At 38.3% G+C, this 14,097-nt stretch overlaps 2 protein-coding genes across 2 annotated transcripts; both read right to left on the bottom strand.

Annotated features, from left to right (window-relative positions):
* Window positions 1–10,276: 10,276 nt before the first annotated feature.
* Window positions 10,277–10,903, bottom strand: LOC136852100 (zinc finger BED domain-containing protein 5-like). The gene has a single exon (XM_067126552.1). The coding sequence runs from the start codon at window positions 10,901–10,903 to the stop codon at window positions 10,277–10,279; it is 627 nt and encodes a 208-aa protein (XP_066982653.1).
* Window positions 10,904–11,056: 153 nt separating this feature from the next.
* Window positions 11,057–11,634, bottom strand: LOC136852099 (protein FAM200C-like). Its single transcript, XM_067126551.1, has 2 exons — window positions 11,483–11,634; window positions 11,057–11,249 (listed from the first exon to the last, which is right to left on the bottom strand). Exons 1-2 carry the CDS (start codon window positions 11,632–11,634, stop codon window positions 11,057–11,059), a joined length of 345 nt encoding a protein of 114 aa, XP_066982652.1.
* Between the last annotated feature and the right edge of the window lie 2,463 nt (window positions 11,635–14,097).

Here is a 14,097-nt window from a genome sequence, read left to right as displayed (position 1 = left end):
ATTTGAGTTTAGAAAGTGTCTTGGTTCGTAGTAGTTTTAGTTTTCAGACAATATGTTAGTCTGTGATACTTTCATATTCAGTGTCTGAAGTTTTGGTAGGTTTCTTTTGATATTTTGCTTTCAGGAAGTTTGTTGTGACACTTTTGCCTGTAAGAAGTTCGTCCTTGTGTGATACTTTCACTTTTAGAAAGTCAATTGATCTGTGGAGCTTGTTCTGAGAAAGTCTGATTCTTCACGACAGTTTGCTTTCACAAAGTCTGCTTCTGATAATTTTACATTCAGGAGGTCTCTTAGTTTTGTAATAACTTCGGGTTGAGAAGGTAAACTAGTTTGTGATGTTCTCTTTGGATTAAATTTATTATCTGTGACAGATTTTTATTTGCAATTTCTGTGTGTTGCTTTAATTTCATGTCTGTTTGTTCTTTTGCCTTGAAGTCTGTTAACTTTAATGGCTCTGCCTTCACAGAATCTGTTAACTTCAACACCAAGGCTTTCAAGATGTCTTAGGTTGTGAGTTTCTACCAAAAGGAGCTGTTATACTTTTTTTGTTAGTAGGTCTGTTACTCTGTGATATTTGTTGGTAGTATGGCAGTTATATTATTTGATTATTCTTAAAAGTCTTGCTAGTCTGTGTTTTATGTTCTTGATTTGGTGTTGGTTGGGGGGGGGGAGGAGAAGAAAGTCTGTCTTGTCTGTAAAGTCAGTTATTTTTTTCTTATTTCTTTCCTAGAAAGCCTGTTAGTTTGCTGCTTACTGTGCCAAGAAATATACATTCTCTCTTGATTCTAGGGAAGTTTTTCTTTTGACCGGAAGTTATCAGATTATGATTTTTTTTTTTTTTGCCTGGAAAATCTGTTGGTCTTCAAGTTTTCCAGTGCTCTCTTCCTTGCTCAGGAAATATTTTTAGCAAGTTTTTTGCTGTGAAAGTTTTTGTTTATCGGCTCAAAAAAGTTCGTTAAAGTGTGGGTGAAATTTTTTAACAGAAAATGGAGTTGTTTTTGCCTACATAGTTGTCAGTTTGAGAGCTGGAGATGGTTTTGCCCAGAAAGTGGAGACTTACCTGAAAAGTTAGTTTGTGACTTCTTTACTTGACAGGGCTTATTCGTCAGTTTTCTGGCCTTGAAAGTTTTCTTTTGTTTGATCTAGAGTGTGATTTTTTTTATAGAAAGTCGGTCAGATTGAGATCTTTGGCCAAACGTGCGTCAGTTGGTGATAATCTTTTTTTACCCGGAAAGTGTAGTTTTCTTTGCTTATGTAGTCCTTTCGTAATGGTCCAACAGGAAAAAGCAATGTCCATTATTCTGCAGCCCTGTACTGATGATCAATATAAAATTGCAGCTTTTAGTAACTTGTTGCCCTGTTCTAGTATGTGAAACAGTAATTTTCTTGTGAACATTAAACAGCAATTTTCATATTTAGGCAATTTTTGACCATGTGGCCCTACTCTGGTAAGGATAAATAAGATATTTTTATTGTCAATACTTTGGTGAGCTGTATGAAACGATTTTTCTTAATATTCAGTCTTGTTCTGGTGGTCAGTACAAAACTGCTTTTCAAAGTCTTGTTAAAACTGAAAGCAGAAAGATTTGAGATGACATCCTAACCACAAAAGCCCAAAGGAATGTCCCAAAACAGATGCTGGACGTTCCTCCATAATTAACTGTTAGTGAGGCTGAACTTTTGCTCCCTAATTGTGTTAATGAAGCAGATTATCCCTTAATAATTATTATAAAGCAATGGGATGATTATTTCTCCCTAATTAGATAACTCTTAAAGAGCACGATTTGTTGCTCAAATTCCATGTTATCGTAAGGTTTATTCTACCAAATTACCTGTTAATGAGCCTATTTTTTTTTATCCCTGATTACCTGCGTAATTTCCTGTTAAAGATGCTGATTTCTTGCCCAAATTCCATGTTAATGTTAGGTTTCTTCTCCCAAATTACTTGTAAATGAGCCTAATTTCTCTGTAATTACTTGGCAATGGGATGATCATTTCTCTGAGATAATTACCTGCTAAAAAGGCTGGTTTATCTACTGAATTACCTGGCAATGGGATGGATTTTTGTAAGGCGTATCACACACAACCTAAACTGGACTGGTGGTCCACGTGTACGGTGAAAGTTGACGTTAGTCCGACCTGCTGTCCTGCTGGGGGAGGAAGAACGGGCAGGAGGATAGTAGCTTTGCACGTCTCTGACCATTTATCTGACTCATTCACGTACATTGAATGGTGGCATTAGGCCTATATGACGAACTGGTGGTTTGTTTTGGGATGGGGGGAGCGCCGCAAGGCACGCTTGTTCCACCTGAAGGTATTTGGGTCACTTGTCTGCTTTTGGGGAGACTGTGTGTGTCTTGATGTAATTAATCGCTTTTGTTGTAACAAAGACTGGAGGAGACTTGTTATTTGAAGTAAAACGAAGTTAATTATCTTTTGTTTGTTTTTTTGTGAAATTCCTGTAATTCTCTTGCTCATAATTACATCTGAGAATATAAATGAATATTTCATACTTGAAAATGAATCTTGTAGATGAAAATATCATGTCGACTGAAAATCGCACCAAATAAAGCATACATATAACTTAGAAGTCTTGAATTAATGACGTGAATTTGAAGTTAAATAGAAACTTAATTGTGAATAATTCCATATTTTGGTGCATATAAAAATATTAGGCGAAGCCTAAAAAATACAATTGAAATAATACAAAATGTAGCCAAGTTTTTAATTAAAAAGGTAAAGAAAGCAATTTTATAGAATACCAGAGTGCAGCACATATGTGATTTTTAAGAAAGATTGAAACTAATCACCAAAAATCATGTAAAAAATATATAAGATGATTTAATGTGTAAATTTCTCATAAAAAATGCCCATCTTGCCATGAAACATGGTGCTTTACAAGCTATGGTTAAATGCATTGTACCGCCAAATTCACATAGAAAAAGTTAGTCAGGCAAAGGTATTTGAAGGAACGGTCTCTAATGATAAAAGTACTAAGTGAAAATGGATCATTTCAGTACTAAAAAGTTCATCTAAATAGAACTTGCTTGAAAAATAATCAAGGAATTTGAAGTCATTCTTATAGACTAATATAGAGCATAGCTGCATCGGATGGGGTGTCACAGGAGCGTATATCCTGACATATTTCGGCTTCTTGCTGTCACATTTGACTTCATGTTTATAACCATGACCAGACTTCAATTTGGCCACCATTATTGACATTTTGATATCAAACTTGACGTCAAAATGCTGGAAGATGCCAGGGTGACAGGCTGTGTGAGACCTTAAAATGTACCAAGTTATTTCAGTCAAATCCGTAATAAAAAGAATGAAGTCAGTTTTATATATAAACACCTCTGAAAATGAGGTTGAATTAGCCTTATCAATTAATATTTACACGTAAATTGCCCTCTTCAGCTCTCAAAGTCAAGAATTCTGTCAGGTACCAAGTCAATGTCAGATGGCTAACTGTCAGGTACCAAGTCAATGTCAGATGGCTAAAACGTTCGACAAATATTCATCTTCGTTACCGTCTTTCCTTATTTGTTCTCCTGTTTTCTGTGAGGTTTATTATACTAAAACTCATTTTCTAATAAGAAGACGTCAGAGAAACTCTTCAAGACTAGAAATCTCAACGAAAACATTGATCAGAATGCCAAAATGTACGTGTACTCCCCGTAGATATCCTTACAAGTCATCCACAGAGGAACCGGACTTGGAAAATTTTTGGTGGGTGGGCCATTATACTTCTAGACGAAATTCTGGTGGTTTAAGTATACGGGAATTTCACGCCTTGTTTCACAAGACACTACAGGTCAACCAAGCATTTGCCTAAGTACGAAACTACAGCCATGGGAGTGAACGTAAGCCTACAGTAGGCTTGTCTTGGTGGTAGCCTTGCCACGCCCACCTTAGGCTTACTGTACTTGACATCATTCTGTGAAATTTTGGGGTCTAACATATCTTCCCTAGAGACATAGAAAACTGGAAAGCACGAAGGAATAATATAAGAGACTTCTTCCCATCTCGGCAATCAGCTGGTGTCAGCTTAGAAAACTGAAGCCCTTTGGGTCGGCTTCAAAGTTGGCACCAGACTGGTTTCATTACCTCCAGCTGAGGGCGCTATTGCAATGCGGCCTCCAAGGGTAAATATATATATATATATATATATATATATATATATATATATATATATATATATATATATATATAATTTTTTTTTCATTTTTATAAGTAACCTCCCCTACCTTCCAAAATATTTACGGGTTTAAAAGTAAAAGAAAAACATTGTCCAGTTAATTCATAGTTTTTATTTGCTCTATTCTATAGGTTTTAAATACTTACGTCATCAATGACGTCAGAACCTTATAAGCAGCTTTATCAATTACATGACGTCACACCATACAAGTACTTGAGTCATCATTGACGTCACTGATTTTTGTGGTCATTTACGTCATTAATGATGTCACAACCTTATAAGACTTGACTTACCAATGACAAAGGCTAGTTGAACGTCACCTTAAATGGCTTACATCAGTAACGTCTCAACCTTACAATAGCTATATCAAAGACGTCCTTACAAGAACTTGTCATCAATGACGTCACCTTTTTGTGAATGGTAGTTACATCACAACCTAAGACGTCATTTCGACTTTAATCAATTACTTTTGAGAACGGTAGTTACATCACAACCTATGACGTCACAGTATTGAACGTCATTACTTAGGTCACCAATGACGTTATTTTTGTGAAGTTACGTCACAACCGGAGACCTTATTCAGTAGTTTAAGCTTACATCTTCGGAAACCGATCCTAAATGGTCAGTTCCCTATGAATATTACTAAGCTTTATATGGTATTTCTGAACCCCTTTTTCTCTGCACTCACAAGTTTTGTGGTTATTCATAGACCATTTCTCACCTGTATTCGTAAGTTTCAGGTCATCTTTTAAGAGGCATTACTTGGGCCGTCTCTTAGTGCTCAATCTGGCATTCTCAAACCTTTCGCTTTGGCCTGAATAAAAACAACTTTTCTATAAGCTCTCTCTCTCTCTCTCTCTCTCTCTCTCTCTCTCTCTCTCTCTCTCTCTCTCTCTCTCTCTAGGAGCACTTTCATTTCAACGATAACTTCTAGGTATTGTTCAATTCACGTTTAACCATCCTTTCTGTAGGATCATTTTGTTTAATTTTAAATACCTTCATATACCGTTTCTAAAAAAGTCACCTGTGACTTCTGTATGAATTATTTTACTTATTTGTACCTGGTATTGAGAGAGAGAGAGAGAGAGAGAGAGAGAGAGAGAGAGAGAGAGAGAGAGAGAGAGAGAGAGAGTGAGTTTTACCACAATTTTATGAGTGTCTTACCACAAAATTTTACGAGAGAGAGAGAGAGAGAGAGAATGAGAATTTATAATGCTAGAATGAATTTTCATTCTAGTGTTATAAATTCTCTCTCTCTCTAGTATTTCTCATGAAAATTCTCATGAGAGAGAGAGAGAGAGAGAGAGAGAGAGAGAGAGAGAGAGAGAGAGAGAGAGAGAGAGAGAGAGAGAGAGACTTTATAACAACAGAATGAGGAGAAATGATTTTAACACTAGGATGAATTTTCATTAGAAATAAGAGAGAGAGAGAGAGAGAGAGAGAGAGAGAGAGAGAGAGAGAGAGAGAGAGAGAGAGAGCCTCTGCAACAGAACATAAAGTGTGAAACATCATAATTTTAGAAAAAACGGAAACTCTCTCATACATAAATACCAAACTACTTCACAAAGGCCCTTACCGTTCATTCAAGCAGAGACACCAAGTTCTGAATCCCAATGTGAACGGTAACTAAGCCATAAGTACTGCCTTACAAGTTTCAAAACAAAGTTGCTTGCATATCATGCAACAGAAAGCCACGTTTATGAGAAGACACATAATTTCCTGTAGCTTTTAGATTCAACCTTCTGCAAGAATCCCACGTGCAAAAGATACACTCCAACACTAAATTATGAAGGGCAAGACTTTCCAACCTGATGAATGGGTAATCTCAAGACCAGCAGCAATTAACGTTAAAAGATTCAGCTATTCCCTGAAAGCTTGATTCAGCTGACTGAGGAGGCTAAATAAGCCTGGCCAATTCAGTGATGCCTGGCATCATTTCCTACACCACCTTCTACAAGTACCAGAGTACCTGCTTGCCGCCAAAGAAACCTTGTCGAAATTCCGAGAGACAGACCATCAAGGCTTGTTTTTAACAGACCATCAAGGCTTGTTCTTATGTTAAATTTCTGGATGAACCAACTGAAAGTAAACAAGAGCACCAATTATTACAGGCAACGGTTATAGGAGTTAGTGGATACCTGTAAGAATGTATTTCCCGTATGCTGGTGACATACGCAACAGAAAGACTGTGAAGGAATGATGATGGAATGGAGAAAACAAGAGAGACGCAGATGATAAACATGCGATTGTCTATGTTAGTGGAGTCAATAGTATATTAAACTAGTTTCTCACATAAAAAATGGCAAAGCGAGTCATATGTGAGTTTTACCAACAGCTGCAGAAGTAAGTAATACAATCATCATCATCTAAAAAAATGGGATACAAAGTAGTGGATTGAACTCGTTTTGAGAAGACCTGGAAGTGGAGCAGTCACTGAGATTGATAACTAGCTGAAATCTTAAGAGCTGACTGAACAAAAGAAATGTATACGAAAAAAGAAACTGGGAACAAAGACAGATTTTGTCACTGCAAACATCTCATATACACTGAAATGCTACACTTACAAGGAAGGCCACGGTACTAGGCGGCCATATCTCTAAGACAGAACAACATATAATAAACATGACACATACACACACACACACACACACACACACACACACAACACACAACGCAATGAAGCTGGAACAAGCAAAAGGCAAATGCAGTACCTCTGGAGGATGAGGATGGGGAAACCGCCTTTAGTCTGTGTGTTTTGAGTGGACAGCAAGCACAACAAAAATGAATTATGAAATAACGGAGAGTAAATGTGGTGGATGGAAGAATCACAAAAAAAAAAAACAACGGTTGATAAAGTTCAGTTGCATAAACGAATGGAGTCAGCAGAGAGATATTTGGCCAAATAAAAGAAAAAAAAAACAGTAAGCAGAAATCAAAGTTGTGACTTGAAAACTCTATACCCAAAGTTCAGGCATCACAAACAACAAAATGATTCACAAAAACAACAATGCCTGACCACATTGGGAACACAATGCTTGATAAAGGATTCACTGGTTATTACATATTGCAGGATGCAAAAAGGTTACAGTAAGAAGCAGGGACGAACTTGACCAAGGAGCTTCAGGGAATGTGAACTTATGGTAGGACGTATATCAGATATACACACCTGGACTCCCAACTGCCAATGTGAAAGAAGAATGACTTGATAAACCACACAGAACAGAGATGATGATTGATCTGCTACAAAATACCTGGAAAAATGGCGTCACAGTAAAGGTACCATGCCATGGATGCTACATATGCTGTTGGCAAAAAAAGTCCTCAGAATGAAACAAAATGCTTTTCTATGAATTCTGGCAAAGGAACTGGGAGCAAGTTTGTTGGGTCTAATGCTAGGCAGGATCAGGAAATGATACTCAGCATGGTTTCGTATCTTCATTACAACTGACTCACAGCGGAAGACGGAAGTACAGATAGCTCGTGACGTCACTTATATGGGCGGCGCTTAGGCGCTGCTAGCAGGTTCATCAGCTAACACATCTTACATCTCCCTCCCAAAATATTACGAGGAGGGTAATATTTTCAAACTTATCATTGACAACATCAAAGACAGACAATACGATAAACGAAATGATCAACACTTTTAAAGAAAAACATTAGAGACAGGTATGGTAAACCACAATCCTAATGAGTAATGGCAACACTAAGATGATGGAAAGAGAGAGAGAGAGAGAGAGAGAGAGAGAGAGAGAGAGAGAGAGAGAGAGAGAGAGAGAGAGAGTTCAACATCAAAGGCATTAACACATCAAGTGAAATAATCATCACATCAGCAAATACGAACTCAAGGTACATTTAAATTCAGTAAAGTAAAAAACTCAAGGTACATTTAAATTCAGTAAAGTAAAAAACTCAAGGTACATTTAAATTCAGTAAAGTAAAAAACTCAAGGTACATTTAAATTCAGTAAAGTAAAAAAAAAAAAAATACTTTCATCTTGTAAAATGCAGAATCAAAGCATGGTTAATTATACATAATCGTTCATCCAGGCAGGGGCCTCTCTCTTCCTTGTGGGCCGTACCTTTGGCGTTGATGGGGAAGACTTGGGCTCATGAGCCACTTCGTCATCGGTAGGAGTGGCTCCTGTTGGCTCACTTAAGTTAAGTATATCTTAGTTTAACCAGACCACTGAGCTGATGAACAGCTCTCCTAGGGCTGGCCCGAAGGATTAGTTTTATTTATACATGGCTAAGAACCAATTGGTTACCTAGCAACGGGACCTGCTCACTGGCGGGCAGTTCAATGACCTTGAGGTGTCGTCTGTTTCTTATCGACGAACGCCCACTGCCATCTAATCTTACTGTGTACTGCCTATGAGGTCGTTGCTCGACTCTAATTCCCAGCCTGTCCCAGGCCTTAGGCCGGTGTCACACTGCGGCGTCGCCGCTACGGCGAAACCGTATACGGCACCGTCGCATCACCTGCATCCTGTCACACATAAGCAGCGAAATCGCTCAGTCTATCCCCAGCAGCTAGCATAAATAGGTTAACTATCATGTTGTCCAAACTGAATGTTATTTGTGCATTAGAAGCAGAGGGCTTACTGAAACAGTCAACTCGTCGTAAACACTGGATTCACCCATTTAATGCAGAACGAGAAACAAGTAAAAGATTTGAAAAGTTTCATGAGAATATACGGAAATATGATGAAAGGTTTTTCGAGTATTACCGAATGTCTAAAGCTTCTTTTGATGAACTGCTGGAAGTGCTGAGGCCTCATATCTCGAAGCAAAATACAAAGTTTCGAAGATCAATATCTCCAGAAGAAAGATTAACAATTACACTAAGGTGAGTAAAAAAAATAAATAAATATTATTACATGATTTATTCAGACTGGAAAAAATGGTAATGTAATACAGTAACTACAGTATATTATAATAATTCAAATCCAAATAGAAGAATCAAATGTAAAAATAAAATATTCCTTGAATTCTGAAAAACTATTTCATAATCGAAGCAAGTAGATGTTTAGTAAGGAGATTGAGGAGACACTACGTCAATCATTTGAAAGTCCTGTGAAGACGTGGATTGGGTATCTATGGCGCCATGATGGACAGGAGTTGGTGATTGCATAGAGGATCCTTGTGCAGGAGATGGTGCTTCCACAGGAGATGGTGCCTGCATTAGCTGAGATGGTGCCTGCATGTGAGCAGGTCCCTGCATATGGGCTGGTCCCTGCATATGGGCTGGTGCCTGCATATGAGCTGGTCCCTGCATGCGTGTTGGGCCGTTTATTCCTTTTAGGTCTTCAATTCTAAAAACTTTGTTGATGTTCTGTTTTCTATGTCGCTCAATACTTCTTTGTTGTTCTTCATTGCAGAAAAAATGTCGGTGGTCAATTCGAACCAAGGAGAGTCTTGTGGTAAATTTCGGTCGACCAGAATGTGAAAACCAAATTCTTTGAGTTCGATGCGTTCGAAACATAAATAACCGGGATGGATTTTGGAAGGCTGATTGAAGTTTGTGGAGACATCGAACAGCGCCGAATGTTTCTCATCTAAGACTTTGGCAACTTTCCTTTAATAGGAAATAAACATATTTTATCTTACCTTTCTCGTTTCTTTCTGCTGATTCTACACATGGCCACTTCTCGTACATTATTTCGCCTATTTCAAACCATGCTTTCTCTCTAGAGTTCTTATCACAATATCCTTTATCACCCTTTTCCCAAAGTGATGGCCTTGCATGAATGCATTGAATGAATAAATCAACGTCAAACATCTTTGTAAAAACAAGTGGTTCAGTGGAGCGCCGGAAGCGGCGTAGCCGCCTGGTGTCACCACGTGCATAGAACTGGAGTGTGTTTTCCCATGGAAACAGGACGGATCGGGCGTTGCGGCGGTCCGGCGCTGCCACAGCATGCTGTGGCGCAGTGCGGCGGAAACGGCAGCGCCGCACTAGTGTGACACCTCCTCATTGGTTTGTGTGTGATATTTCCATGTGCGACACCGTATACGTTTTCGTCGTAGCGGCAACGCCGCATAGTGTGACACTGGCTTAAGAATATTTAAGAAATTCTTGTCAATTTGGAAACATGTCGAAAATATTATTTTCTATACTCCTTATCCGTAACTCAATTTTCTTCATAAATACACTTATTTTGTCACTTTGTGTGAAAATATTCTTGTGAGGCCCCTGCATAGACTGATTCAGATGGTTAATTTTCTCAAAAATGTCAACCATGTAAGCAAGTTTTTGAATGAAATAATCATCAGTGAACAAATCTCCATCTCTGTTTTCATGTTCACGACGGAATGTAGACATTTCATTTCTAAGTTCATACACTCTCTGAAGTACTTTTCCACGGGATAGGCAGTGTGATTCATAGTAATATAGGAGAGCAGTGTGTTCTGCACCAAAATCTTTACATAACTTTGCAAAAAGTCTCCCTTTTAACGGACTGTTCTTTATGTAATTTACAACCCTGACAACATCTTTGAGCAAATGACCTAATTCTTCATTCATACCACTTGATGCAAGTGCCTCTCTATGAAGCAGGCAGTGCGCCCATGAAGCGTTTGGAGCCTTCTCTCTCACCAAAGCATGCAGTTCAGCATGTCGCCCTGACATTGACTGGGCTCCGTCAGTACACAGGCCAACGCAGTTTTCCCAGTTTATTCCATGTTCACTGAAAAAATTGTCAATCATATTGAACACCTCTGCTGCTGTGGCTCTACCAACAATAGGTTTACAAAACAACAGATCTTCATTAATTTCATTGGCAGATATATAGCGTACGTAAGTTATTAAATGAGCATCTTTCACTACATCAGTAGCCTCATCTACTTGCAACCCAAAATGCTAATTTTTAAGTGCATCTGTCAACTGATCGCACAAATCGTCACTAATGTCTGAAATTCTTCTGCTAATTGTATTATCTGCTAAAGGAATGCTGCATAACTTGTTGGCACTTGATTCACCTAGCATTATTTCCACCATGTCAATAGCAGCAGGCAATACCAAGGTTTCTGCTATGTTGTGAGCTTTATTGCATCTTGCAATATAGTAGGAAACTTTTGAGATGCAAGCAAAGCACTTGCTGCAGTGGTAGATGTCTTCGTGAAAGCCCGCCTCTGTTTACTAAATTCGTCAAGTTTCCTTTTGAAAAACTCCAAGGTTTTACCAACATGTTCAGGGTGCTGTGTTCCAAGATGACGCTTCAATTTGCTTGGCTTCATGCTGTCCATGGCCAAAATATTTAAACATAACACACACTGAGGTCTCTACTTTTCACTAACAACAGTAGATGTGAATCCAAGTGAAAGATAGCTGTCGTCATACTTTCTGGTTTTCGTATGTTTGCTACTCTCATCACATTTACTGGAGTGAGGTTCACTTTCAGTTTCTTTCCTTTTGCATTTACTCAGAAACTTTTCCATATTTCAAATGTGCAGTTGCAGACATTAGAAGAGATAAAGATTGAAAGAACACTATTCATTGTCTTGATAATTTCCGCAATTAACAGTTTTATACAAGGCACTCGTTACGTCCAGGATGGCCACAGAGCTACTGTCTTATTACCAGTAACCGCACCCTCTCTGCTGTGGCCGCGCATCCCGAAGCAAGAGTACTGTCCCTGACTAAGACCTGAACAGGGTAGGAAATATTGCAGTCTGTAAAAGTGTAATCAGTACAATTTTCATATTTGCAAAACGTTACTTTCGTTATCTTTTATAATTGTTTAATAATTAATTCCTTAATATAGAATTTGAAATAGTTTATATATTTAGACAGCTAACTTTCACATTTATATCTGAAATATTTTCTCAGTATTTTGAAATTCTCAATTCCATCATAATTAATAGTTTTCAAATATAGTATCCATAGTAAACAATTTAGCCTCCACGTGCTGTGTTAGGCACTTATCAGGGCCAGCCCCACAGGTTGGAAACCACTGCCTTAGATCCATGGTGTTGAAGTTTCCTGATTGGAACATCCTTTCACGTTAGTAGTGATCGCTAGTTGTGATGGTATAGAAGTGTGCCTTATTTAGGAGTTTGATGAGACTCAATCTATGCATTTTACAGTACAAAGTTTAAGACACGGGGTAGTAATGAACAGTTTATGGTTGGTAGTAGACAAAGAAGGCCTTTGCTGCTTAGTGTAACCAGAGTACATTTAAGATGCTTGATGGGCATTCAAGTGGAGGGATTCTGACAGATGTAAAGCCATTGTTGGTCTTTGCCGTATCTTTCTCCAAAAAGCTCGGTGGTATCTGACAGTCAGGGATTTTGATGCCAACCTTAGGTATATAGAGGTTAGACAGAATGTTGTGAAGATATAGTAGAAGTTACTCAGTCTGATTGGTACTCACGTATGTTATGTATCTAGAGATTGCATAGACTGGGATATTAGTTTAGTAGAATCTAAGCAGGATAGGGATGAGATTTTGCTTAGATGCAAGCTTTTTATAGAGGGTATTAGTTAGGAAGAGGTTATAAACTGTCTTTTGCAGGGCTTGAATCGAGGTAATTTATTGTTGGAAGATCAGATACAGACTGAGATCGTGAGGATAAGGGTGATATAGCGCAAATGTTCATTCCTAGGAGTTTAGTACCTCTGGTGCTGGATATTATTCACTTCCATGGGTCTGGGAGTCCACATTTGGGGATTGAAAATGTATCGGAATATACAGGGACATTTCTTTTGGGAAGGAATATATACGTCTGTGGAAGACTTTGTAGAGAAAGTTGTCAGTTTGTAATGCGTGTAAGCCATGAGAGTGCGTTTCTTGTGAATTGGATTCATTCCTGACTCCTAACCGACGGGACCGTATTCATATGACACTATGGGCAATCTCTGTAGATGAAGTATGGTCATAGGCACTGTTGGTGGTTGTTGACAAATTAACTAAGTTCGTAGGGATTTTCTGTTGAAACATAAACAGCGAGAAGGAGTGCCAGTTGCATTCTTTAATGGGTAAATTTGTTGTTATGGGTTACTGAGGTTCTAATTTACAGATAATGGGAGAGAATTTGTGAACAAGACGTTAGAGTGTCTTGCAGATATAATGGGCATTCGGAAGGTCACTATTGTTCCCTATAAACCAGAAGCTAATGGGCTGTGTGACCTGGCAAATAGGAAGGTCATTGAAGCTCTTCGTATGACCACAGGGGGGAACGATGTAAATTGCAATCAATATATTCCACAGGTGCAGCATAGTACAGTAGTTAGTGATACCATTGGAATGTCTTCAATGAGAATTCTTTCTTCAGTTGTATCAGAGTGGGGTGCGTTCGATTTGTTGTCTGTTCCATTGGTGATGAAGCGATCAAAGCTCTTGTTTCCATAGCTAAAAAGAGAGATATATCTTGCTAGGAATCTTGAAATGGAAACGTGGGACATAGTGAACAGGAGTAGCTGGATAGAGTTAAAGGATTGCTGTGGGAAATGGAGTATTTGTGAAATAAATGTCAGGAATCAGTTGGACTATAACTTAGGTCCTAAATTTGAAGGTCCTTTTCGTGTTGTAGAGGTAAAGAGAATAGTTTGTTATTCTAGATGAGAGCACATGCCCATCTCGATTTACACGCCTATCAAAATTAAAGAACAGATTAATGGGAATCATATGGGTTGAATTCCTACGTTATATCGTTATGATTAATTTTTTCCTCTCTTCCTTTTTTAATGGTTTAAATAAATTGTAACGTGATTTTTTTTTAACTGGGGAGGGACGTTGGTCACGCCAGTTATACAAATCTGTTGTCGAGTTCAGTTTTTGCTCTTGTGTGTTGCAATACTTAGTTGAGTTTTTACCTTTTTCTTATTGCCGTTTCGAGATCGGGTATCATGAGAGATTCTTTCTTTATTTTGCAACATGCTGAAGTCGTATTACGCGGAGT

Source organism: Macrobrachium rosenbergii, chromosome 25, assembly GCF_040412425.1.
Source record: "Macrobrachium rosenbergii isolate ZJJX-2024 chromosome 25, ASM4041242v1, whole genome shotgun sequence".
Taxonomy (NCBI): domain Eukaryota; kingdom Metazoa; phylum Arthropoda; class Malacostraca; order Decapoda; family Palaemonidae; genus Macrobrachium; species Macrobrachium rosenbergii.
The sequence above is the reverse complement of the archived record's forward strand: the minus strand, read 5'-3'. Positions and strand labels throughout refer to the sequence as shown.